The sequence below is a fragment of the Pristis pectinata genome, chromosome 10, assembly GCF_009764475.1.
Source record: "Pristis pectinata isolate sPriPec2 chromosome 10, sPriPec2.1.pri, whole genome shotgun sequence".
NCBI lineage: Eukaryota > Metazoa > Chordata > Chondrichthyes > Rhinopristiformes > Pristidae > Pristis > Pristis pectinata.
The window spans coordinates 24,700,226-24,727,744 of NC_067414.1; the positions used below are offsets into that span (position 1 = coordinate 24,700,226).

Below are 27,519 nucleotides of genomic sequence, written 5' to 3' on the forward strand. Positions count from 1 at the left end.
GACCTCAGCACCATTGATGTAGACAGGTGCATGTACACTGCCCCCTTTACTGAATCGTTGGAGGCTGAGGGGAGACCTGAAGTAAATTTATAAAATTGTAAGAGGTATAGATAGGGTAGTGTTACGGACTCAGTGAAAGTCCCTTTAAGATAGAGAGTGTGTGTGTATGTGTGTGTGGGGCGTGCTTACGTCAATAGAAGATAAAGGATGTAATGACGTTGTTGAAGAAGTTAGAAGAAGAAGGAGAGAGAGAGAGAGAGAGAAGGGAGAGAGACACCAGCCTGCTAGTTTTCTCTATCGATGGATGAGAAACAATAACTGTGTTTGCCACTGAAATCCATGTATGGAAGTTGGAAGTAATCCGGTGGAGTTCACTTTGTTGCTGACCTGTAGAAGGAAACAGGTATTTGTGTGTGGACGACCACGATTCGGATGCTTTTCGGGGTGAGGAAGTCACTACCGAGTAAACACTGGAGTGTCGTTTGGGTTCCATCGTGGAACATTTGGATTTCGTATTTACGCTCTCTATGTTTCTCTACATCTACGTCTTATCTTCAGACAACGGTGGTTGTTGAAGAAGCCCTTGCTCATGTTTCACCTTATGGCTTGCGGAACTGAACTTTAAGAACCATTCCGGAACTTGGAGTTTGGGACTTTGTCACACACACACACAAAGAGCTTAGTTTTGGGGTTAACGTTCAAAGTTTAACATTTTTGAATTCTAACATACTAACATTTTTACTTTTATTTTACGTATTATCATAAGTAGTAATTAATAAAATAGTTTTTAACACTGAATCATGCTCAGTGTGTTTCTTTTGTTGCTGGTTCGTGACAGTAGACAGTCAGAATCTTTTTCCCAGGGCAGAAATGTCAAGTACCAGAGGGCATGCATTTAAGATGAGAGGGGGAAAGTTTAAGGGAGTTGTGTGGGGCAAGTTTTTTTTTTACCCAGAGAGTGGTTGGTACCTGAAACAGGCTGCCAGCAGTGGTGATGAAAGCGGATATGATAGTGGTAGTGAAGTGGCTTTTAGATAGATACATGAATATGCAGGGAATGGAGGGATATGGACCATGTTTAGGCTGAAGAGATTTAGTCTAATTTGGCACAGACATCATTAACTGAAGGGCCTGTTCCAGTGCTCTACTGTTCTTGTTCTAAAACAATGAATGCTGGAGATGTGAGGTGGAAGACTCGAATGGCTGATTATCTGAAATTGTTGAATTCAGTGAGTCATTAAAGCTGTAATCTGCCAGGTGCTGTTCCTTGAGTTTGTGTGTAATGCTGTCATCTGATATTGGTTCCATATACACACATAAAAATTGAATCATTGAAACTTGCACCCTTTGTTACATGTCTGATGCCTGCTACTTGAATCAGCCACTATATAAATATAACCAGTGATCTTCATTTTCAGCACTCCCTGCTGCACTCCCTCACAAGGATTATATTCTGAAGGCCCACTGTGGGACTTGTACCAAAAAATTTCCAACTTGGAGTATAATAACCTATAGAGTTGTGCCAATGCTAACCACAAAGAGTTAATAACAATATTTGGCTTTTTTAAAATTATTTTTAAGCTGACTTGATTAATATTTACATAAACGTGGAAAACATAATCAGAAGGCATGATGGCTTTAAATGAAAATGAAGCATTAATTTATTGAGAGTTTGAATCTGTTGCAGTTTAGGTGTTCTTTCAGCTGAAAGGATTGATTAAGTTCTATATTTTGTCTTTGTATTAATATTCAACACAGCAATTTATTACTGGACAGAGCATATACATGTATTGTACAGTGTTACTATTTTGCCTAAAAATATTTAAATATATGGAGCTAACTAGATATGTTAGAGATTTTTCTCATTAGCTGATCGGTGAAGATTTTTAAGCTTCTAAGCATTCTCCAGCTAACATTTTTTTTCTTACTTTAATATTTTTAGATATTCAAAATCTTTCAACAAACATTTCAGTAATCTCTCCACTCTCTCATTCTATCCCTGCCACCAGTCATTTGATGTTTATTCATTATCTTCCCATCCTTTTTCCATTGTGCCTCTTCCCCACTGTAATTTCATATGCATTTTGTATTAAAAATCTTGTGTAGATGAAAATTGTTGCTTCCATTAGCTGCTGTGAGATTAAATTACTAAAACATTTATTAACAGCCATTTGGGAGCATTTAATTAACTTCTAGTTTAAATTATTGTCAGCAACAGTATTGAAAGATGAAGGAGAGAACATTTTTGAATAGGTATTTTTTTATCTAATGACAGCATGTTAGGTTCAAATTTGCATTGAGGACACTATTATCTATTCTTGAGTGAGCAGATTTTATTTCTGAGTGGAGAGGTTTTCCTTCGAGAAGAGAGTATAGAATCTGCCTTCATTCATTAACTTTCCATATTTTTTTGCAACTCTCCTCCTTAAATGGTATTATTTCTGAGAAACAGGCCCACTTCAATTCAAAAACAGAATCCTCCACTTATAGCTTTGTAAATTAATCCTTTGCTGGTAAAAGTGTTACTTTTAAATATATTGTAATTTGCCATGCCATTTGCTTGATGCTTTTCTGTGATGGCAAGAGTGTCATGGAAGATGATTCTATCAAGTCCTGAAGGCAAAGATGAAAAATGCTCTGAAACTCTCATTGGGAGGGTTATCTTTGACAAGAATAAAAGATTACTAAAGGTTTTTTTTTAAGATTTTCATTCCAGCAATAACATGTATCCCTGGATAATCTTTACATATCTTCCTTTAACATTAGTGTAGGTGGGTTGAAATAGTAGCAACTGTGATTTTGTGCTATGTATGTTCAACAGCTTTGAAGTCTAATTCAAGACTACTGCATACCCAGATAAGTACACACAGAATCTGGGGTGTAATATAAACAGCAGATTAAGTGGCATGGAATCAGTTCTAATGAACATATTGTGATTGCAAAGAATGAATTTTCTGTGAAGCAGCAACTATGTGCTTTTGAGTAAATTGGTGTAATAACATGTCTTTTTTTTTTTGCTTTGCTCTTCCGTAGTTTCATTTATTTTATGTTTCCTCCTTTTTAGTTTCTGTGAAGCAACCAGGTTTAACGATGCCAAGAGAGATATTACTAAATGGTATGTAGTTAAAAGAAACAGGAACTTGAAATAATGAACTACAGGAACATACTGCGATCATTGGGTACTTTGGTGTGAGCAGCCCCCAATGAAATGATCCTGCACTGGGTGCCCATGTTCAGTGACACAGTGCCCTGGCAGCTGTTGGAGGCATGTGCTACCTGTCCCTACCACCCACCTACCCTAAGGGCAATTTTGCCCCAAAATGCCTCCATTCTTTAAACCTACTTTAAGTGTTTTCCGCCATGGTAATAACAGGTTCATCACTCTTCCCATCCCCAGGTTAGATGGAAAATTGGATAGCTGTTGGTAAGTTTTCTTCCTGCGAGGATATATTAATCAAATTATATTTAAATTAATTGTTTTTCCTATATCCTGTACACACAGGTTGTATTTATTCAGCTTCATTAATGCCAGGGGAAAAATAGTCTTGATCCTTAAGACAATGTGTGAGTGACCCAAGCCGTCTTGATAACAAATTTAGTTAATTGTTCAGGCAAGCTAAGCAGCAAGCACCACTTAACATCTGTCCACTTCGCAAGTGATCAGGCAGTCCAAAAAAGATTGTTCCATAGGCAATTATCTGTCATGCCAGTCCAAACACAAATGGATCTCAAGGCAACTTGCTTTGATAGTGACTTTTTTGGCTTTGGCTAGCCTCAGAGACGTGGCTGCTCTGTCTAATGTCAATGAATCTCCCTGCATCTTGTGGGAGATTAGGGGTGGGTAATGGGAAAGATTTCCCTCTGGTGTTGCATCAAATATCCTTTGCAGTAGTGCAGCTAGTGATGCAGCTATCCACTCATGAAGTGATTGTCTTATAAAGGAAAATGGGGCAGGAGGATTGTATAGAAACCTGATCCACAGGGGAAATTTCAGATTTCATAAGAATGTGGAATACTATGTGCCCAAAAGGTATTTTTCTTAATTTATTTGTATAGAGCCTATTATTGTAATTTTATTTTTTTTCTCTGCAGGTGCAACTGTCCCAGATAGTTCTGAAAAACGACCTCAAGATATTTCGCCGAGGTAAGTGTCATATTTGTTTTCTCTGACTCAATCAAAACACTACTGTTTTTTTGAGCTGCAGTTGCCCCTGTGGTTTCATAGTCTTAATAGAAGATCTCAGCTGTAATATAATGATTGGTGATTTGCAGATGAATTGACACATAGTTGTTTGGCTTTCCATTGACTGATATGTTAACCTATACATTCATTCATTTATTTTAGATGGCTATATAAGAGTTTTACAGTGGAGCAAAGTCCTCATCAGTGGCCTAACTAGTGATTTATTTCAGTTTTAATTCTCATCAACTATTTTTGTTGACAATAACTACTGAGTACTTCACTGTACATTGTCTTTGGCAACTTTTTTAGAAATTGCAACAGAAAATGTATGTATGATGCAGTGTAAATTCCACAATGATAAATGCTGGAATGTAGAAATTTGCCCTAAGTCACACAATGCCAAAGAAGTTTAAGCGAGCTAGAAATATAACACTGTATAAATAGATGTATTGGGGATAGAGTAACAGTGGAAGGGTGTATAGGTTGTATCTTTTTGACTTGTGTGTGCTAGGTGATAAAAGTTCAGTATTAATGTTACAGATTACATTTGTAGATCATTAAATTGGCACATGCTTAGATTTAAGCATGGGCTTAGATAAACAGAAAAGGCTTTCCATTTTTTTCATTGTTATGGAATTAATGAGTTACAGCCTGTTTTATAGCAGAAGGCAATGAAGAAAAACATTACGTTTTCTTGGGGCGATGTTGCAAACGGGAAATTCTATACCGTTGTCTTTTTAGCAATGATAAGTGTGTTCTTGCAGTTTGCATTGTTTTATACATCACATGCCCAGATATTGTCTTGCACTTAAGGATAGGGACAGTATATTCTACCCCAAAATGGATTAATTCCAGAAATATTTCATCAAATTAAATGATAATATGCTGCTGGAACCTGGTATAGACATGGAAGTATAGAACAGCTTAATGATAGATAATGTGCTTTGATTCAACATATATTGCTTTACTCAAAATTACAAATGAAAAAATCATAGTAATCACATTTTCAACTCATCTACAACATTGCCATTGATTGCATCTCACCATCTGCCTGCAACCTAACCATTTACTTCTGATCTGTGAGATTCATAGAACAATAGAGCACAGGAACTAAACTAATCCCAATTCCCTGCATGTGGTGTATATCCTTCCATTCCCTACCTGTTCACATGCTTGTCCAAATGCCTCTTAAGTGTTACCATTCTATCTGCTTCCACCACATCCCCTCACAGCACGTTCCAGGCACCTACCTCTCTGTACTTAAAACCCAATCTTGCATCGCAAATCTCATTTAAACTTTCCCCCCTCTAGTCTTTAAAGCTCTGCCCCGTCATATTTGACATTCCTACCCTGCTTAAAAGACTCTGACTATCTACCTTATCTATGTCTCTCATAATTTTATAAACTTCTATCAGTTCGGGCCTTGGCCTCTGACACTCCAGAGAAAACAATTCAAGTTTGTCCAACCTCTCCTCATAGCTAATATTCCCCAATCTAGGCGAGTAAATCAATTCCTGGTGAACCTCTTCTGTACCCTCTCCAAAGCTTTTGTGTAATGGGGGTGACCAGAATGGCACACAGTACTCCAAATGTGGCCGAACCAAAGTTTTGTACAGCTGCAAAATGACTTGTCAACTTTTATACTCAATGCCCTGACTGATGAAGGCAAGTATGCTGTATGCTGCCTTTACCACCCTATCTGCTTATATTGCTACTTTCAAAGAGCTATAGACTTGCATCCAAGATCAGGGTCATACCATTTACTATATACTTTCCTCTTGCACTTGACCTCCCAAAGTGCAACACCTCATGCTTACCTGGACTAAACTCCATCTGCTATTTCTCCACCCATATTTCCAACTGATCTATATCCTGCTGTATGTATCCTTTGACAACTTTCCTCACTATCCACAATTTCACCAATTTTTGTGTCATCTGCAAACTTACTACAAACAACCGAGGTCCCAGCTCTGATCCCTGCAGAGCCCTGCTGGTCCTTCAGTCAGAATAGCACCCCTCCACCACTGCCCTCTGTCTTCTATAGCCAAGCCAATTTTGATTTTAAGCTTCATATTTTAACCATTACTAGAAGTGTCATAGAACGTAGAACAGTATAGCACAATACAGGCCCTTTGGCCCACAATGTTGTGCCGATCTTTAAACCTCACCTTAGACTTTCTAACCCCTTCCTCCCACATATCCCTCTATTTTAAATTCCTCCATATACTTATCTAGTAATCTCTTGAATTTGACTAATGTACCTGCCTCCACCACTGCCCCAGGCAACGCATTCTATGTCCCAACTACTCTCTGGGTAAAAAAACCTTACTCTGATATCTCCCTTGAACTTCCCACCCATTACTTTAAAGCCATGCCCCCTTGTATTGAGCATTGGTGCCCTGGGAAAGAGGCGCTGGCTGTCCACTCTATCTATTCCTCTTAATATTTTGTACACCTCTATCATGTCTCCTCTCATCCTCCTTCTCTCCAAAGAGTAAAGCCCTAGCTCCCTTAGTCTCTCCTCATAATGCATACTCTCTAAACCAGGCAGCATCCTGGTAAATCTCCTCTGCACTCTTTCCAATGCTTCCACATCCTTCCTATAATGAGGCAACCAGAACTGGACATAGTACTCTAAGTATGGTCTAACCAGAGTTTTATAAAGCTGCATCGTTACCATTTAATCAGAGTCACTATGTCTTTTTCACATGCTGCCACAACCCCATCATCCATTTTTCATTTATTTTCTCTCATGTTCAAGTCAGATAGTTTAGATCTGAAATCCATTCCAGTAATCTAAACACAAAGTTCTAGGCATCTGCTGCAATACAGCAGTGATGAGGTGCCTCTATGGACTTTTTCTATACTTCTCGCTGCCTCGGTAAAGCAGCCATCATAATCAAAGACCCCACTAACCCTGGACATTCTCTCTTCTCCCCTCTCCCATCAGGCAGAAGATACAAAAGCCTTAAAGCATGTACCACCAGGCTCAAGGACAGCTTCTATCCCGCTTTTATAAGACTATTGAACAGTTCCCTAGTACAATAAGATTGGCTCCTGACCTCGCAATCTACCTCGTTATGACCTTGCACCTTATTGTTTACCTGCACTGCACTTTCTCTGTAGCTGTGACACTTTACTCTGCATTCTGTATTGTTTTACCTTGTACCACCTCAATGCACTGTGTAATGAATTGATCTGTATGACCGGTATGCAAGACAAGTTTTTCACTGTACCTCGGTACAAGTGACAATGATAAACCAATTCAATTCAATGCCAAATTTGAATGTGCCATTGGACTAAGGGCCCATCTATCTAGATAATTTTTAAACCTCAGTCAATGTCGCTAAAACAGATTATCACATTGCTGTCCTTGGAAAGTTGGTAAGTGTAAATTGGCTGTTGCACTTCCTATGTTACAAGGGTGACTAGGTGCCCCCTGAATGTGAAATGCACTATTTGTACATTTAAGTGTTTATATTTCTATCCATACATCTATCATCCAACACTTTCTTGGTCATTTTTCAGTGTTGCTGCAGTGCATCCTCTACAGAATGCTCTGGAGCAACTTGCTAAGACTCCTTGGACAGCACCTTCCAAAATCAGCTGGAGGGACAAGGGCAGCAAAAGCACAGGAACACCATCACCTGGAAGTTGCCTTCCAAGCCACACACTTGGAAATATTATTGTCGTTCCTTCACAGTTATTGGGTTAAAATGGTGGAACTCCCTCCCTAACTGCAATGTTCATATACTCATACCTCAAGCACTGCAATGGCTCAAGAAGGCAGCTAACCATCTCCTTTCCAAGGGAAATTGGGGATGCCAATTAAATGCTGGCTCATCCCTTGAATGAATAAAACTAAAATTATGTCAGTTGCATTCCATGAAATCTGTTCCCCATCACCCCATCCTCACCAAGCAACATTGATTGCCTGCTCTTGGGAAAAAAAAATGCACAATACAGTATTACCTCCTGCAACGTTCTCCAGTCTTTTGATTTCTCTAGTTCTTTGACTCAGATTTCCTGTGCTTCTCCTCTCTTCCTTGCACGGCACCTTACAAGGTGGGAATTACCTTGTCATGGCCTTGCATCTTATTGCCTGCCTGCACTTTCTCTGTGACAGTAACACTATATTGTGCATTCTGTTATTGCCTTTCCCTTGTACTACCTCGATATGCTGATCTGGTGAAATGATCTGTATGGATGGCATGCAAAACAGTTTTTCACTGTACGTTGGTACCTGTGACAATAATAAATCAATTACCAATTAAGTCATCTTGCCTCTCTTCTTTTGAGCTTTATCCAGCACTATCCAAATCTCCATCTCCTTCCCCATCTTTAAAAGGTTTCTCAAAATGCACCAGCTTTTTTCTGAATCCTTAAAAAAAAATCAGACGCCTGTTCCATTTTTCCCTTGGCTCTAGTTAGATGCCATGTATGTGTAACTGCTTGTAAGTTGCAGGTGGTGATAGATGGATTAGTTTTAATCATTCATTCAATCACCAGATTTATTTGCCAATTTATTTAACATCAACAACTAAAATGGGCATGTATAACAAAAATGTGGATTTGTCTGGAAAAGTAGCCTTCTGTTCCATTTTTTTCACAATAAATTATTTATCCCAGACTATAGTTGAGGTGACCAATGAGACCCTGAGTGGTGAAAGGGCCTCAAATAACATTGGTGATGAGTGAGCTACAACAAACCCCGCTCACATATTCTTTTGGAAACATCTGGCAGATAGCAAAACTCTGCCTCCCACCACCCCTCTCCTCACCTCCAACTCGCATATAGCTTTGCCATCAGTCAGTGCTTCTGAGAGTCTTGGCATTCAGAAGCATACAGTAACGGTTAACAAGGAAAAAAGGAATTCAAAGGATTCTAAAAGAGAATTAAACATTTTCAAAAAAAATAAAATCAAGTAAAAACTTCAAAACACTTTTAACAATAATGAAAACAAATTAAACCAAAGACAAACAATAAAAAAATGTATCTTAACTTATTTTGTTTCCTTGTAACTATATTGTTCCCATTCAGATTAATGGATTGGTGTAAGATTTGAGAGCAGAATCCCCCAAGCATTATGCTGGGGAATTTCAGCAACCTTTGACTGTTGTTGGACTCCATCTGGAGAAATGCAGGCAATTCCAACCTACTGGAAAAATCGGACAAAATCTGAACCATGACATTCGCTGAAAGCTCCATAATTGACCATAGTTGACCTGGTTTCAGTTTTACTTTTTTTTTGCTGACCTCAACTTGCATATCAATATCATTCCTCTTGTACAAATGAATGCACGAAAGTGATTTCAAGGATGTTGACTGCAACAAAGGATTTCTTTCTAAATGAGGGGAGGGGGAGCAATTAAGAAGGAAAAATAGCATGGTTGAAAAGGAAACCCTGAAGGAGATTTTTGAAGAAGCTCCACCTCTGCCTTGAACCTCCTTTTCTCCTCTCCTTGATGTTCAACAGGTTTTGTTTTTTTTAAAAAATGTACTTCCTTTGTTAAGCTTAACTTTTCTCAACATTACCAACTTTTTACCAAATAAAATGCTCTTTTCATCATAAGTCCAGCACCACATACCAATTTCTGAATTAAGTACAGATCTTAACGTCCATTTGATCAACTCTGAAGAAAGCACCAACCTTGCCTCCATCACACAGACACAACATAAAAGCAAGAACTTTGGCCTTAGATGACAAAATTAGATGACAAAATTCAATGTCAAAATCCTTTCAAGTTCCTTGTAACATAACATTACTGTTTAACATTTTGTATCATATGCATTACTCTAAGTTCCCTAGTTTATCTGGTGTTCTATCATTTATTCATTCTTTGAACCTGTGGAAAATGTATAATCACACAGATTTGACTTTGAAAATCTGAATTCAAAAGTTATTGTCATCCAATCTAAATTGTATTTTTAACAATTTTACCAGATATGAATGGTTTCAGACAGAGGATACGATCACAATTGTCATATACACCAAACAAAAGGTATGAGTTCCATAATAAAACTAGTTAAAGAATTGCCTTTGCATAGATGAATGCAGTCCTACCTGAATGCTCCCTACAGGCATCTTGAGTAATCTTCAGGATGCAAGACTAGAAGCAGCTGGAACTTTAATGAATAATTCTGAAAATCGTTTGGAGCAGCTATTATTTTATTGTTTAACAAAACATTTGAAAAGCTTTTCAAATATTTAATGAATTAAGCCATAAAGTGTTTGGCCAACTACAACTTTGATCTTAATTTGAGATCTGTTGCATTCATTTTAGCAAAATATATGCCTAGAAATTTACCCATGCATCATGAAGTTGAAAGTCATGTTAATACAAAATAAAACTATTTTAGACATTCTTATGGATATCTTACGCCAGTCCACACCATTATTTGGTTATCTTTTGGGCAAAATTTTTATTTGCTAGCACTATTTTTTCTGTAACAATACACAAAAAGTGCTAGAGGAACTCAGCAGGTCAGGCAGCATCCTGTGTTAAACTTGAAAGTAGTACTGTGCCCAAAAGTTGTTATCAGCAAGATTTCAATAACAGTTGCAGTTCACTCTCAAAAATGCATCTTTTTTTTCTAACTCTGAATGCTCAGTCGAAACATTTATTGAAAAGAACAATCAGACTGCACCTTCTTGAGACGTTGTTACACACTGCTCTGCAGCCTCAGAGCATACTCTATCCTCTGCTCATTATGAAGACTGATCCTTCCTCACTTCCTTGCAACTCCATTATACTTTCCTGCAATTAAGACTGACTTTGAAACCCATTTTACCAAAACTTAACCAATAATGTGAGTGTGTGAAAGACCCTTCCATGTCCTCCCTCCTGCTATCTCCGAAGCAACACTGGCACTCATGACCAAACCATAAGGAGGCATTCAGAGACTTGGCACCAAACACATTATGGATCCAGGTTTCACAGGGAGTGGTGCTCTTATCTATGCTTCTAACAGGAGCAATGCCTATACAGGTGACCCCTGCGTTACAGGGAAGTTGTGTTCTACAAAATGGGCAACATCACGAATTTCTGAAATGCAAAGCTGTGTCATCTGTGCATGCATCAAGAGAAAAAAATTATTTACTTTTTGCATACATTCAGTAATAGTGAATTTTATTCCATATTTCAAATTTTTGGGTAGTGATTTGTGAATTCTGTCAGGGTGAATTTCCATAATCCAAAGGGCTGTAATGCAAGGGTCACCTGTATAGTCTACGTTACCTCATTTGCATTATTGATTTCCTCAAACCTTGAGTGCAAGCCTATACACACGTAGACTGCTCCCACACTAGAAGTTGTCACCCTGACTCTTTCCTGGCTTCAGGATCAACCCAGCCCAAGTATGTTGATGTATACCATGTATCATGGTTTGGTGATCACTCCTGCATTAAGGAGGTCTTTTGTGCTCCCTGCTCCATAAGACCAGACCTCATGTTACTCTCCATCAGACCACAGGAACAGGCAGATTGGTCACCTGCATTTCCTGCCAATGCAGGCTTCCCAAAGTGCAGACATTCATTGACTGAGTTTATGTCCTTGCAGAGACCTTCCTGGCAATTTTATGTCAGGATCTCTTTGTGGGTCTGGAGAGTGCCTGCTATTTGAATGAAATACTTCCCTGCTGTGAGTGATCTGATCGACCACCTTGATGTCTTATCGATAAACCTGGGAGCCCCTCTCTGCCTTCAGAAATTACTAGGACAGCTGTGGTGATGGAAACAGCATTCTCCAGTAATTGGAAGAGTATTGGTGGTTTTATGCTTATGTGCCTTTAAGGGCTGACTGATGAACTCTCAGCAATATTTCTGAGTGTTGGCAGATACAAGAAATTCAAGTGGAACTTTTCAGTCATGCCAGCTGTTTCTAAAACAACATGGTGTCACCTGAGGGAACCAAACAGTGCAAAATTTTCCACTGTTGTTTTAAAAAAAGCAGCAACCTTTTTAAAGTTCTTTTTAAACAGTGTCAAGGAGCCATTTACTGACTAAAAATGCCACATACAAACTTCAAGGCACTTGTATTCACAGACTATCATGCTGTTGATTAGCAACCCTCCCAAGAATTTCTACAAGCAAACTAAAATTGCATAGATTGGAATGACTTTGATAGGAGCAGCTGTTTACTGGAAATCTTTTTTATTTTGATGTTTTTATTGAACATCTCATTTTCTAGCAGTGTTCATAACATTTATATGCATGTAAGCACTCCTAAATCTATCACTCATTGAATTTGACTTTCTGTCACATTGTCATTTTAATTGCCTTTAAAATCCCCAATGTAGTCGAGGCTGTGCAGTCTACTCCATTTCCAAAATTTGATTCCAGTGCAATGTTTTGCCACAACTGCTTCGCACATTTATAAGGCAACATCTGGAGTACTGCATACATCTTCTACAGAAGGGATGTTATTGAACTGGAAAGGGTACAAGAAAGATTTGCGAGGATGTTACCAGGACTGAAGGGTTTGAGTTGTAAGGAGAGGCTGGATAGGCTAGGACTTTTTTTTTCCCCATGGAGTGTAGAAGGCTGAGGGGTGACTTTATAGAGGTTTACATAATCATGAGTGGCATAGATAAGGTGAATAGCCATAGTCTTTTCTCCAGGGTAGGGAAGTCCAAAACTAGAGGACATAGTTTAAAATGAGAGGGGAAAGGTTTAAAAGAGACCTGAGAGGCAACTTTTTCACACAGTGGGTGCTGAGTATATGGAATAAGCTGCCAAAGGAAGTAGCAGAGGAGGGTACAATTATCACATTTAAAAGGCATTTGGACAGGTACATGGATAGGAAAGGTTTAGAGGGATATGGGCCAAACACAGGCAAATGGGACTAGTTCAGTTAGGCAACTTGATCGTCACAGACGAGTAAGGCCAAAGGGCCTGTTTTCCATGCTGTATAGCTCCATGACTCTGACACTCACTGCTGTGACACACTCTGGATGCTGAAGGTGTTTGAGCAGCCTGCAGTCAGATCAGAAGGTGCCTTGTTAGTTTTAAAAAAGATTGTTCTTTTAAATATAAAGGAAAGCAACAAATTAGCAGCGTTTGCTCCTGGTTCTAACGTGTTCGATAATGGCCTTTGTATATCGCTTTCTTCACATTATATAGCATGAGTGTCACAAATGGTGGTGTCACTTAGTGTGCTCCCGATGCTGGGAATAGATCAGATGCACTAATGTGAGTTGCACTTGGAAATACCCTATCCAATTTTGTAATTGTTTCTGTGTGAAATGATACCAATCGCCAGTGCAATGTATTCCCTGTGAAATTGAAATTACACCATGTGCTATTCAAAAAAAATAAAATTGTGTGATCCATTTTCTAGATTTAAAAATAAATACCATTCTTCAAAAGAAAAGGGACGATTTGGTATGACTATTTTGGTACTAATAACTGAAATCCTATCCGAATAAAAATTGATCAATTATTGTAGGTATCTATAAATAGATTATTTAAAATTTTGGTGTGAAACTTTTAATTTTCGGCGGGCCAGTTCTTAATTTGTGCAAAATTCTTTTGAAGGACATTGACTCAGATTCCATGATTGTAGACTTGGAAGGTGGTGTTCTAAGAACAGAGATTCGTCAACAAGAGTATTCTTATATCATTCATTTAGGTAGGTAGGAGCTTCAATAGTATTATTGAATGAACCAATTCAGAAAATAAATGCAAATATTCATTCTGAATGTAAATGATTGCAAACAAATATTTTACTTTTGTAAAGTGTGATTATATATTGCTGAATATTTGCCTGCTACAATATAAGGTTAAAATTGTTGTATTTAAATGTGGAAATTGAAACACTTTGAGATTATATGGCAAGTACACAGGAAGTAATCAATTGTTTTTGTTAAAATCCTTTGTGTAACTCTCAAAAACATCACTATATATCTATGACTAGGCCACATATTAAACTTTCTGAGTCTTCTACATATTTAGTGCACTTGTATACAAAGTCATTTTGACGCATAATGACTTCAGATGGCACTTTGATGATAATTGACTGGCACATGCATAGTCTGGATTAGCAGGCCTTCACAATGCATATGAACCCTACTCTAATTTAAAAGATACCTACCTAACTTAGTCTGATATCTGTCACTATCTATAGATAGATCAGCTTTAAGTTCTTTATTTACCTCTTTGCCTGCATTAACGGGCCATTATTCAGCTGCACACTCTTGATAAGAAGAGGTATTTTCTGGGAGGACCACATCAAAGAATTGGGGTCAGCCTTTATAACAAAAAAGGAACCTTTGTTATATGTTTCACCTTTAAAGCTCTAAGATGCAAAAAAAGGGTTGCTATAAACTCAGCCCTGAGGCTGTGAATTTAGTCCCAATGTTGCATGCTATAAATCTAAAATTAGTAGGTCTGTTAGTAGAGTGCTTATACCAGAGAAATGGTCATGATGATTGACTGGCACTAATAACCCAAATGGTTTTCTAATTGACATGGACCTTCCATTTCCACCCTTCTTGTACCTAACTTCAGTTGCACGCTTTGTGATTGTTAACTTAATGTTGTCTGAAATAGTCAAATATAGAACTCGGTTGTGAAAATAATTGCATTCTAACAACTTCTTACATTTGCCTCTCATAAATCATGAATGTAGCTTTGCCATTGCAACCACAACCTGCAAACAAGTGACCCAGTAGAGTTGGGATAACTCATCACTGGCCACATTGAACTTGTTTCCTTCCTGGTCTACTTCCACACAGTGCTATTTGACAATTCTGCAAACTACAGCATAAGTTCACCTTTTATGAATGTGAAGGATGGAGTTTCTCTCTGCAAGTTTGTCAGACTTGTAGATTTTCTTTGGCTTTGGTTGTGTATACTTGGTTATTGACTTTGTTTTTGACTAACAAAATGTTCCAATTTTTTTTATTTATATAGAACTAAGTCATGAGGTAGAACAAGAGGTAGCATCTGGTATGTAGAATTTTAATAATATTGTATGTTTTCAGAAAGTATTGGCTATCTCAACATTATTTATACCTTCAGATCAATTTTGCTTGTTTTCTTACTAATACTTATTTTTTTGCATTTTGTTCTTAAAGGGAAAAAAATGACTGTTTACATTAATTTCTAATTATGTTTTCATTTAATAATCCAGAAAAATGTACCAATACAATACGGGGGGGGGGGGGAAATAAAACCCTTCTATTACACATCTGAAGTTGGATAATTTTATGGCTTTGACTTCCATAGCTTTGCCTTTCTCCAACCCAAAGCACAAATCAGACAACTGGCTACAAATTCCCTAGGTCATCTCTGTGATCATTAACATTGTGGCCACAACTTAAAATTGCATAAGGAATTTAACATAAACTTGCATGCTATTCTGAGTTCTATTATATCATTTCCTGTATGTCTTGTTAATTCTATGTAGTACGTTGTAGCAGCAAAGTGGGAAAAATTGAACTGCACTTGAAAAAACTTAGTAATACAGTATGGAATGATCTTGGACAACCTCGAGAACATCATAACTCATACGAAAAGAATACCAACAGGGGTATGTATACATGGGATTATTTGAATGAATTATAAGTTGTTCAATTTATATTATTTGTGATATAAGTGAAAAGTAGAAAGTTTAGGTGTTGTATCCTGCAACCTCTGTACAATCGCAGGCATATAGCTAGTGTGAATGTGTTAGGATGAAACCCAGATTAATACATGTTTATAAACCAAGATAGTCCAGAGCAGTGGATAAGATCTCCACACATTGCTTTGTTGTGCTGGTTGGTTTAATCCTAGTTTTCAGATCTTTGCTTCTTTCTTTTGGGATCAATTTTAAACAGAGTATTCAGTCCTTTTAAAGCATCAGATGAGGTTAAGTTCAATTAGTTTGTTTTCTAAAACTGGCTTTTCTAGCTTTTCATTCCCCTTTAGGTTTCTGGGGATCCTTAAGTTGTCTATACCAGGGAAAAGATCCAAAGAAGTGTCATCTTTGGCTGTATTTTCCAAGGTAACCATTGCAACAAATAAAGAAAATCTGTTCTCTAAGTTGTATGTTAGCACCAAGGACCAATCCCAAGTCAAATCTATAATATAGGAAATTTACTTGTGTGACATGTCTCACTCAGACCTCACTGTCCTTTGATGTGGATATGCCTCCAGCTGCACATTTGAACCAAATGATGGAGTGTCAGAATCTACAGATCCCCACATCTTTACTCATCCATTCTAGTGACTTTTCATATTTCATGACATTCTGTGGGCAAACCTGATGACATTTACTACTTGAGAGCAAATAAATCAGTCAAAAGTAATTAAAACTACTGAAATACAAGCATTATTATATAGGGTGAAATTTCTTCTAACACAGACCGTGCATATATAGGCTGTGTTTCTGCAGGGTGCTTCAAGAGATACTCTACAAGCTAACTCAGATAATACTTCACTGGCATCAAAAATCAATTTATTATCATAATCGTTAAATCAACATACCAGCAAGGTAACATGCCTCAATGACTACCGACCAGTAGTTCTGACATCGACCACCATGAAGTGCTTTGAGAGGTTGGTGTTGGCACGCATCAACTCTAGCCTACCAGACAACCTGGACCCATTGCAATTCACCTATCGCCGAAACAGGTCTACAGCGAATGCCATCTCCCTGGCCCTACACTCAGCTCTGGAGTATCTGGACAGTAAAGACACCTATGTTTACTGACTACAGCTCTGACTTCAATACAATAATCCCAAGTAAGCTTGTCATCAAACTCCGAGGCCTAGGACTCAACACCTCCCTCTGTAACTGGATCCTTGACTTTTTAACAAACAGACCGCAATCAGTGAGGATAGGCAGCAATACCTCCGGCACGATTATTCTCAACACTGGTGCCCCACAAGGCTGCGTCTTCAGCCCTCTACTCTACTCCCTATACACTCATGACTGTGTGGCCAGATTCTGCTCTAACTCCATCTACAAGTTTGCAGGTGATACCACCGTTGTAGACCGTATCTCAAACAGCGATGAGTTGGAGTACAGGAAGGAGATAGAGAGCTTAGTGTAATGGTGTCATGACAACAGCCTTTCCCTCAATGTCAACAAAACAAAAGAGCTGGTCATTGACTTCAGGAAAAGGGGCGGTGTACATGCACCTGTCTATATCAATGGTGCCGAGGTCGAGAGGGTTGAGAGCTTCAAGTTCCTGGGAGTGAGCATCACCAACAGCCTGTCCTGGTCAAATCGCGTAGAAGCCACAGCCAAGAAAGCTCACCAATGCCTCTACTTCCTCAGGAGGCTAAAGAAATTTGGTTTGTCCCCTTTGACACTCACCAACTTTTACAGATGCACCATAGAAAGCATCCTATCTGGATGTATCATGGCTTGGTACGGGAACTGCTCTGCCCAGGACCACAAGAAACTGCAGAGAGTTATGGACACAGCCAGTGCATTATGGACACCAGCCTCCCCTCCTTGGACTCTGTCTTTACCTCTCGTTGTCTTGGGGAAGCAGCCAGCATAATCAAAGACCCCACCTACCCGGGACATTCTCTCTTCTCTCCTCTTCCATTGGGTAGAAGATACAGGAGCCTGAGGGCACGTACCACCAGACTTAAGGACAGCTTCTACCGCACTGTGATAAGACTATTGAACAGTTCCCTTATACAATGAGATGGACTATGACCTCACGATCTACCTTGTTGTGACCTCTCACCTTATTGCACTGCACTTTCTCTGTAGCTGTGACACTTTACTCTGTACTGTTATTGTTTTTACCTGTACTACATCAATGCACTCTGTACTGACTCAATGTAACTGCACTGTGTAAGGAATTGACCTGTACAATTGGTTTGTAAGACAAGCTTTTCACTGTACTTCGGTACAAGTGACAATAATAAACCAATACCAATACCCATACACATACACATACTTAGGCTTTAAAAACTGTGCACTGCATAGTGTGGTTGCTAACAATAGTTTCATGAAACAGATTGATTCAAGCCAATGACTTCGTACTCAGCTTCAACGATAGTTGTAGGTGATTTTGACATTAATTTTGGCCTGTTAGGGCAGCAACAGATGGGATCAAGTTCCAGTGTATGAGGCGAGTATGAAAGGTAAATGACTGGAAGGAGGGAGCATGTTGGCATACGTCAGGCTGAAGAGCGTCAACATTGCTCTTTGCTAAAGCCCTTCACTTAAGAACTATAATAATTAGTTGATGGTAAGTAATCACAGGAATTTTTAGAATACCAGTTTTCATAGCTTGATAGAAGTGATCCTTCCACAATAAGGAAATGATCAGAAAGTAGTTTGTGGCAAAATCTTCATAGGAAATTAAGGTATGTCAAGAGAGTCTCTCAACCTGTGGGTTTGTGTCCCAGAAATTTGTGTAACAAATTAGAAGAAAAAAATGTCAAATTGGAGAGAAAAAAATAAAAATTATATCTTTGTTAGTATCATGCCAAAATTACAAGCTCTCTCTCACCTTCCCTGCCTCACCCCCAATACAGATCTCTTCTACTGGAAATGCAACCTGATCTCAAAGGTGGATGTCTCACACAACACCAGACTGTTCTGCTTTCAGCTACCTCCTGGATGTCATTTGACTATACCTGTTGGGCAACATGTGTATCTTAAAAGTTGCATTCAAGGTACAACAATGCCTTCCCTTTATACAGTTCACCAGAGCACTTAATTTAAAGGTAAAATACAAATAATTATGTGGATGACTAGTTGTAAATGGACTCATTATTTTACATTGCATCTGAGGGAAAAAGAAGATTAAACATGAAAGCTTATGTGGGTTGTATAGTTTCTCAGTCATTAGGTGTCCTTTTGTTCCAAATCTGCTTTTATAAAAGTGATTCATTGTTTGTGGATTCCTGCAATTTGCACTGAATAAGAGCTTGTCAGCATGAAAATGTTTCATCCAATTTTTGTTGTAATTTACAAGCAGTGATTTATAAATTGCATCCTAATTTATTAGAACACCATCATATATGATGCACTGCTCTGAGACTCATCCTGTTTCCTTGTGAACAACATCAAAGGTTTCCCATCCACCTTCATTGTTAAACAATGCTGCTTTAAAGAAGTTATAATTAATTCACAATGACATATATATCTAAGCATAACAGCATAATATTTTTTATTTATCTTTATCTTTGATTTCTTCTTGGCAGTTGCTCATTCTGGATGGGTTAAGCATGATAATATGACTTTCCTTAACCCTCCACTGCATCCGCTTGAGTGTAGGATTACAGCTGACCCAAACCCTATTCTGATCTGGTCTTTAGGTTATCTTTCAGAACCAACACTTTAAATGGACTTTCCTCATCCCAGCAATCTTGAAACACCACAGGAATGATAATTACAGAACTTTCCTATAGAAGCATCTAGGATTTCTTGCTCCCCATGGCTTAGCAATAGAGTACACGGGGCATTTTCCAACAATCACAAAGCAGAAACAAGTCTTTTATTCTAAATGGTTCTGTACAACTTCTTTGTCTTCAGTTTCTAAGCAACGATGTGCCTTCATTTTACTACCATCACATTCTGCTTTCCTTCCAGATGTAGAGGTTGTTAGGCCCTATACCCCTGTGTTGCCGTCCTTGTATCCAGAACCAAGGAATGATTATCAAAGCTGCACAAATATCTACTTAATGATTAAAATTTATCCCACTGGACTGCTGACACCAATTATTGACAAGCTTCAAATTGGTAAGAGAACAAATTTTCTCTTTAGTTTTCTGATCCACCTGTTCTGCTTATAACTGCAATGCAGAATGATTGTACTAGTTCTCATTCTCACAATGCTGCATCCTCTATGGTGAAGATGTTGACAGTGCTGTTAACTCAAGGGCTGTGACTCACACCAACATTGATAAAGGCACAGTGATTTATTTTCAAGTCAGTGCATGGTGAGCCTTGGGAATCCCAACACTGTCAGGTTTCCCACTGGGTTTCTATTGGCCTTCTCCTTAATGATGGAGGAGATCATTGTTTTAGGAGGTACTGCTGAAGGAACCTATGTCAAATTGCTGCAGTGAATCTCATAAGTGATGTTTGTTGCTTGCATGATTTGAAGAAGAAAATAGGGTGCCAGTCAGTTCTCTGCTTCATCCTGGGTAGTTTTGAGCTTTGTGAGTCATGTTGGGACTGAACCTATCCAGGTAATTAGAAAATAGTCTATCACAGTCCTGACTTACGAATGATAGAAAGGTTTTTTGGATTTAGAAGGTGGATGTCTTGACATTGAATATGCAGCCTCTGATGCACTGTTGCAGCTTTGGTAATTAAATGACTGGTCAAACTAGCTTTCTGATCAAAGAGGACTCGTAGGAGGTGGATGGTCAGGATTCAGCAATAACATTTCCATTAAAGGATCAGGGAGATGTCTTTCTCTTGTTGGAGATGGTCATTACATAGTTATTATTCCCAGAAGGTTTCTTAGGACTGAGGTGGAGAGAAATTTCTTTGTTCAAATGTTTGTGTATCTTTGGAATTATGCAACATGTCTATGTCCTTGATGGCATGATGCTCATTTATCCATATCAGCACTGAACAGTGGACTCCTATATTAGGCATATAAGTGGCAGCTTTTCTTCATCCTCCAAGCAAGTTGAAGCTAACACTATATCTGTAGTGCAGCTGAAAGAGATCATTACATAGTGATTACACAGTTGTCTTTTGGTGTGATCCAAAATATTTTATGGCTAATTGAGCTTTTTTTTTGAAGCATATTCATTGTTGTAAAGTAGGAAAAGAGTGCAGCCAACCTACCCTCAGCAAACTCCCAAAATCTATTTCAAGGATGTCGATGACACGATTGAATATTAGCTATTGCATCGCCATGAGTTCTCCCTGTTTCTCTTTGAAATTGTGCCTTTGCTTTTTTATGTTGAAGTGTATTGTTTCTGATAAAGAGTGGAAAGGTCAAAGGAGAAAACACCAGACAAATACTATACAAATTCTGCCTCACTATTCTGCATATCACCCTGGCGACCCAGAATTAGTTGCTGTTTGCAAATTGTAAGATGAAGAGTGCTCCATCATGGTTGATATTTAAAGTATGTCAGTGGAATATAACCATGGTATGGGAGTGTAGAAAAAACCTACTTATTAAATCTATCCTTTTTCTTTATCAAAAGAGGATTTGTCCATTCCCTTTCTAACAAAGGTAGTCATTTTAAATGTAAAGAACTGCTGTTATAGGTCAGAGAGACCTATAAGCAGTTAATGTGTTCCAATTTATGCCTGCAGAGTTCTTGTAGCATATATGTTGACAGCTGTGTTGACCTTTGTTGCTGTAGTCGTACTTTAGAACTATTTCACTCTCACTGTAGCACGGGTCAGCTGATAGATCTCAATGACCTGGTGGATGAGCTTGAACCTCTTCAAAGCCTCCTCCATGTTTGTATGGCTCTCTGTAGTGGAACATCATGGTTAGGCTGCTATAGTCTTCCATTTCCTGTGTTCATAGTGTTCTTAGTTACCATGTCCCCTACTACAGTATACTTGATAGTCGCCCCTACATTTGGTCTTCCAAGGAGAAATTGCCCCTGTTATCTTGCTCCTGTGGTGAAACTCCAAAATATCTCCTTTGTTAAAATTGAAATAAAAACACTGTGTACACACCAGGTCAGGCAGTACCTCTGGAGAGAGAAACAGTTAATATTTCAGGGTGATTACCTTAGCAGCAGCTCTGTTTTCCTCTCCATAAGTGCTACCTAGCCTGTTGAGTATTTAGAGCATTTTTTGATATTTTGATTTCAGATTTGCAACATCTGCAGTATTTTTTTTCTGACATAGAGTTCTCTAACCCAAATGGGAATTAAACATTTGTTTCTAACTTGACTCTGCGAATATTAAATGTTGCATGGTTTTCACATTAATGTCCTTTACTAAGATATTTGACAAGTTCAATGAGGACCTCATCTCCCACCAATATGAAAAGCTTTAGGAATATTCTAATCTGGAAAGGTCTTTTGACTTGACATGACATAACATTTTCTCACTAAGATAAATAACTACAGTGATGATGTACTCATTGTTCTCTGTAAATTCTAATTCTTGGGTACAGATGTGTTTAGTGAATAGCATGAGTAGATGGGAACGAGCACTTCAAATTATGACCTTGAGCTGGATATTTCGTTGGATAGTCTTAGCATATTATTAAAAATAATGTTTAGCTCCATCCCTGTGGCAAGAAGCCTGACTCATTAAATGCTTCGGAACTAAATTTGTCAGTCATACAATATTAATCATTTTTGGGCATCATGATCCTTTTGATGTTGAGGTGTTTTTTAACTTCTCAGAACAAGCAAAGGATGCAATAACAATCAGTGTCTAAATTAAATAGTTCTCATTACTGCCTATTTATACATTTTGCATCAAATTCTGTTAGTGTTATGCTGAGTTTTTATTTGACATTGAGTTTGCCAATCTTCCAATTAAGTATTAATAAATGAGAAACCGTGTTTTTAGTAGTGTTTTTCAGATAACTCCTATCCAAGTAATCATGGCGATGGTTTAAAATATGTGCACATGCTTTAGAATTCATTATGGCTATTAGATGCTACTCTGATCAGAAATTGGCTGTTTTGAAAATTATGCACACTAATTAACCCTTTTGGCAAATTTATTTACACATACACTGCAGGTTTGGAACAGCTACCAAAGAATTAACTACCACTGTATCTAGTTTAGACAGTTAATTGAACTGGAATGATCTGGCCCCATTTAAGGTACAATGATATTTTTCTTCATGATCTGCTGTTTGTTGTCAAAAATATTGGGCCATTGGCTATTTGAGAAGAGAAGATTGAAAATAAAATCAACATAAAAATTAAAACATTAAAACCAGGCATGGTAGTGTAGCGGTTAGCGTAATGCTTTACAGCGCCAGCGACCCGGGTTCAAATCTGGCCACTGTCTGTAAGGAGTTTGTACGTCCTCCCCGTGTCTGCGTGGGTTTCCTCCGGGTGCTCCGGTTTCCTCCGGGTGCTCCAGTTTCCTCCTACATTCCAAAGATGTACAGGTTAGGAAGTTGTGGGCATGCTACATTGGCGCTGGAAATGTGGCGACACTTGTGGGCTGCCCCCAGAACACTACACAAAAGATGTATTTCACTGTGTATTTCAATGTACATGTGACTAATAAAGATATATTATCTTATATAATGTGCAAATTTATAGCGAAGCACAGGAAAAATGAAAAGTAAATGCAAAAACCAAGATATTTTGTAAAACTAGCTCATCTGTGTTCTGGAGATACAAGAAACTCTGCAAATGCTGGAATCTGGAGCAATACACAAATGTGTGTTTACACAAAAGTGTGTTTACACAATACACAAAAGGCAATTAGGCTCTCCTTGACAGCAAAGTCCGCATCCTACAAAAACTGATGTACTATATCAGGAAATTTATGATAGATTTCAAAAGCCACAGGTAAGCTGGAGCAAAGATGGATGAACACACTAATAGAATGAAGCTTTTGCGGTGGGTTCAGGACTCCTTTCTCCCCCCCCCCCAAAAAAAAACAAATGAAGCCCAATGAGAGGAATTACTTTACGATCTAGTAATTGTAATCACATTGTGGCAGATAAAGAAAGTATACATAGGGATCATTTAGGCACCAGAAATTGTAAATTAGTGCTTAAAATAATAGAAAAAGACCTAAGTAAGACAGACAATAAACAGTTGATGAGGGGGGGAGGATAAAAAACTGATATTGGAGGAATGAGATTGGAAATAGGGAAAGTAAATTAGAAAAGCATGATCAGTAATTGTGAGAGAACAATGGTAAAAAGTGTTTTTTTTAGATAGACCAGATGGAATATACAGTAGTTCAGGAGAAAAAGTTATGCTTAAAGCCAGAAAGAAAAATCCAGTAATAAATCATCATCGATTGTTTTTAAAAGAGGTGGGAGAAACCTTGACATTGTTTTTTGGTAGATGTCACAGTGCTTAAATAAACTAATGCAACAGTAATAGACAAAGAAAACAGATGACAACAAAAATTCAGTGTGCAAAAGGTGATCAGTGTGATATAAATATTTCCTAGAATAGAAAATGATGTATTGGTTTATTATTGTCACTTGTACCGAGGTACAGTGAAAAGCTTGTCTTGCATACCGATCATACAGGTCAATTCATTACACAGTGCAGTTACACTGAGTTAGTACAGAGTGCATTGAGATAGTACAGGTAAAAACAATAACTACAGAGTAAAGTGTCACAGCTACAGAGAAAGTGCAGTGCAATAAGGTGAGAGGTCACAACAAGGTAGATCGTGAGGTCATAGTCCAGCTCATTGTATAAGGGAACTGTTCAATAGTCTTATCACAGTGCGGTAGAAGCTGTCCTTAAGTCTGGTGATACGTGCCCTCAGGCTTCTGTATCTTCTACCTGATTGAAGAGGAGAGAAGAGAGAATGACCCGGATGGGTGGGGTCTTTGATTATGCTGGCTGCTTCACCAAGGCAGCAAGAGGTAAAGACAGAGTCCAAGGAGGGGAGGCTGGTTTCTGTGATGCGCTGGGCTGTGTCCATAACTCTCTGCAGTTTCTTGCAGTCCTGGGCAGAGCAGTTGCTGTACCAAGCCATGATACAGCCAGATAGGATGCTTTCTATGGTGCATCGATAAAACTTGGTGAGTGTCAAAGGGGGCGTACTGAATTTCTTTAGCCTCCTGAGGAAGTAGAGATGCTGATGAACTTTCTTGGCCATGGCATCTACGTGATTTGACCAGAACAGGCTATTGGTGATGTTCACTCCCAGGAACTTGAAGCTCTCAACCCTCTCGACCTCAGCACCATTGATGTAGAGAAGTGCATGTGCACCACCCCCCTTCCTGAAGTCAATGACCAGCTCTTCCGTTTTGTTGACATTGAGGGAAAGGTTATTGCCATGACACCATGCCACTAAGCTCTCTATCTCCTTCCTGTACCCCAACTCGTCATTGTATGAGATACGGCCTACTACGGTGGTATCATTTGCATACTTGTAGATGGAGTTGGAGCAGAATCTGGCCACACAGTCATGAGTATATAGGGAGTAGAGTAGAGGGCTGAGGATGCAGACTTGTGGGGTGCCAGTATTGAGAATAATCATGCTGGAGGTATTGCTGCCTGTCCTCACTGATGGTGGTCTGTTGTTCAAAAAGTCAAGGATCCAGTTACAGAGAGAGGTGTTGAGTCCCAGGTGTCAGTTTGGTGATGAGTTTGCTTGGAATTACAGTATTGAAGGCAGAGCTGTAGTCAATAAACAATAGTCTAATGTAGGATAGAAAAATAGGGGGCTATGTGGCAGGGAAGGGTTAGATAGATCTTAGAGCAGGATAAAATGTCGGCATAACATTGTGGGCCGAAGGGCCTGTACTGTGCTGTAGTGTTCTATGTTTTCTGTCCAAATGCTCCAGAGCTGAGTGTATCATAGAATCATAGAACAATACAGGCCCTTCAGCCCACCATGTTGTGCTGACCTTTAACCCACACCTAAGACATCTAACCCCTTCCTCCCACATATCCCCCTATTTTCAATTCCTCCATATGCTTATCTAATAATCTCTTGAACTTGACCAACGTACCTGCCTCCACCACTACCCCAGGCAGTGCATTCCATGCACCAACCACTTTCTGGGTGAAAAACCTCCATCTGATATCTCCCTTGAACTTCCCACCCATTACTTTAAAGTCATGCCCTCTCGTATTGAGCATTGGTGCCCTGGGAAAGAGGCGCTGGCTGTTCCTCTTAATATCTCTATCTATTCCTCTTAATATTTTATATACCTCTATCATGTCTCCCCTCATCCACCTTCTCTCCAAAGAGTAAAGCCCTAGCTCCCTTAGTCTCTCCTCATAATCCATACTCTCCAAACCAGGCAGCATCCTGGTAAATCTCCTCTGCACCCTTTCCAATGCTTCCACATCCTTCCTATAATGAGGTGACCAGAACTGGACACAGTACTCCAAGTGTGGTCTAACCAGAGTTTTGTAAAGCTGCATCATTACCTCGCGGCTCTTAAATTCGATCCCACGACTTATGAAAGCTAACATCCCATAAGCTTTCTTAACTACCCTATCCACCTGTGAGGCAACTTTCAGTGATCTGTGGATTTTGTCACAAACCAGCAACAAAAGAAACACACTGAGCATGATTTAGTGTTAAAAACTATTTTATTAATCACTACTTATGATAATACGTAAAATAAAAGTAAAAATATTAGTATGTTAGAATTCAAAAATGTTAAACCTCGAACGTTAACCCCAAAACTAAACTCTTCGTGTGTGTGGGTGTGGCAAAGTCCAAAACTCCCAGTTCCGGAATGGTTCTTAAAGTTCAGTTCCGCAAGCCATAAGGTGAAACATGAGCAAGGGCTTCTTCAACAACCACTGTTGTCTGAAGATAAGATGTAGATGTAGAAAAACATAGAGAGAGTACATACGAAATCCAAATGTTCCTCGATGGAACCCAAACGACACTTCAGTGTTTACTCGGTAGTGACTTCCTCACCCCGAAAGCATCCGAACCGTGGTCGTCCACACACAAATACCTGTTTCCTTCTACAGGTCAGCAACAAAGTGAACTCCACCGGATTACTTCCAACTTCCATACATGGATTTCAGTGGCAAACACAGTTATTGTTTCTCATCCATCGATAGAGAAAAACAAGCAGGCTGGTGTCTCTCTCCCTTCTCTCTCTCTCTTCTTCTTCTAACTTCTTCAACAACGTCATTACGTCCTTTATCTTCTATTGACGTAAGCACGCCCCACACACACATACACACACACTCTCTATCTTAAAGGGACTTTCACTGAGTCCGTAACACCTCCCACCTAAAAAAAAAATTTTCCCAAGAAAATTTTAACCGCGCATAGTTAGTAATGTTAATAATTATCATGCTACACAACTACAGACTATCAGATTAGTACAGATACATGTTTCCCATTTAACATCGGGAAAGACAATCAGCAATCACATTATCTTTGCCTTTAATGTGAGTTATCACGAGATCAAACTCTTGCAAAATTAAACTCCAGTTTAACAGCCTTCTGTTTTTGTTTTTGACTCGGCTCAGAAACACCAATGGGTTATGATCTGTATATACAGTCAATGGTTTCTGAGCGGTGCAAACATATACACTGAAATGTTGCAAGGCTAAAACAAGCGACAGTAATTCTTTCTCTATGGTGGAATAATTCTTTTGATGCTCATTAAATTTCTTTGAAAAGTAAGCTACAGGATGGTCAATATCATCAAGGTCACCCTTCTGCAACAACACAGCTCCTGCAGCTTCATCACTGGCATCTACTGCTAATGAAAATGGCTTTTCAAAGTCAGGTGTTCTGAGCACAGGATG

At 38.8% G+C, this 27,519-nt stretch overlaps 1 protein-coding gene across 2 annotated transcripts in view; it reads left to right on the top strand.

Moving 5' to 3' along the window:
* The window catches only part of LOC127574924 (cytochrome b5 reductase 4), a 99,386-nt gene that overhangs the window by 31,295 nt on the left and 40,572 nt on the right, over window positions 1–27,519 (top strand). For both annotated transcript variants that reach the window (XM_052024440.1, XM_052024441.1), the window contains exons 5-12: window positions 3,065–3,115; window positions 4,093–4,144; window positions 10,129–10,186; window positions 13,720–13,813; window positions 15,097–15,132; window positions 15,593–15,715; window positions 18,670–18,810; window positions 19,730–19,879. In XM_052024440.1, coding sequence (XP_051880400.1) covers window positions 3,065–3,115; window positions 4,093–4,144; window positions 10,129–10,186; window positions 13,720–13,813; window positions 15,097–15,132; window positions 15,593–15,715; window positions 18,670–18,810; window positions 19,730–19,879 — 705 coding nt within the window. The remainder of the gene's footprint in view (window positions 1–3,064; window positions 3,116–4,092; window positions 4,145–10,128; window positions 10,187–13,719; window positions 13,814–15,096; window positions 15,133–15,592; window positions 15,716–18,669; window positions 18,811–19,729; window positions 19,880–27,519) is intronic.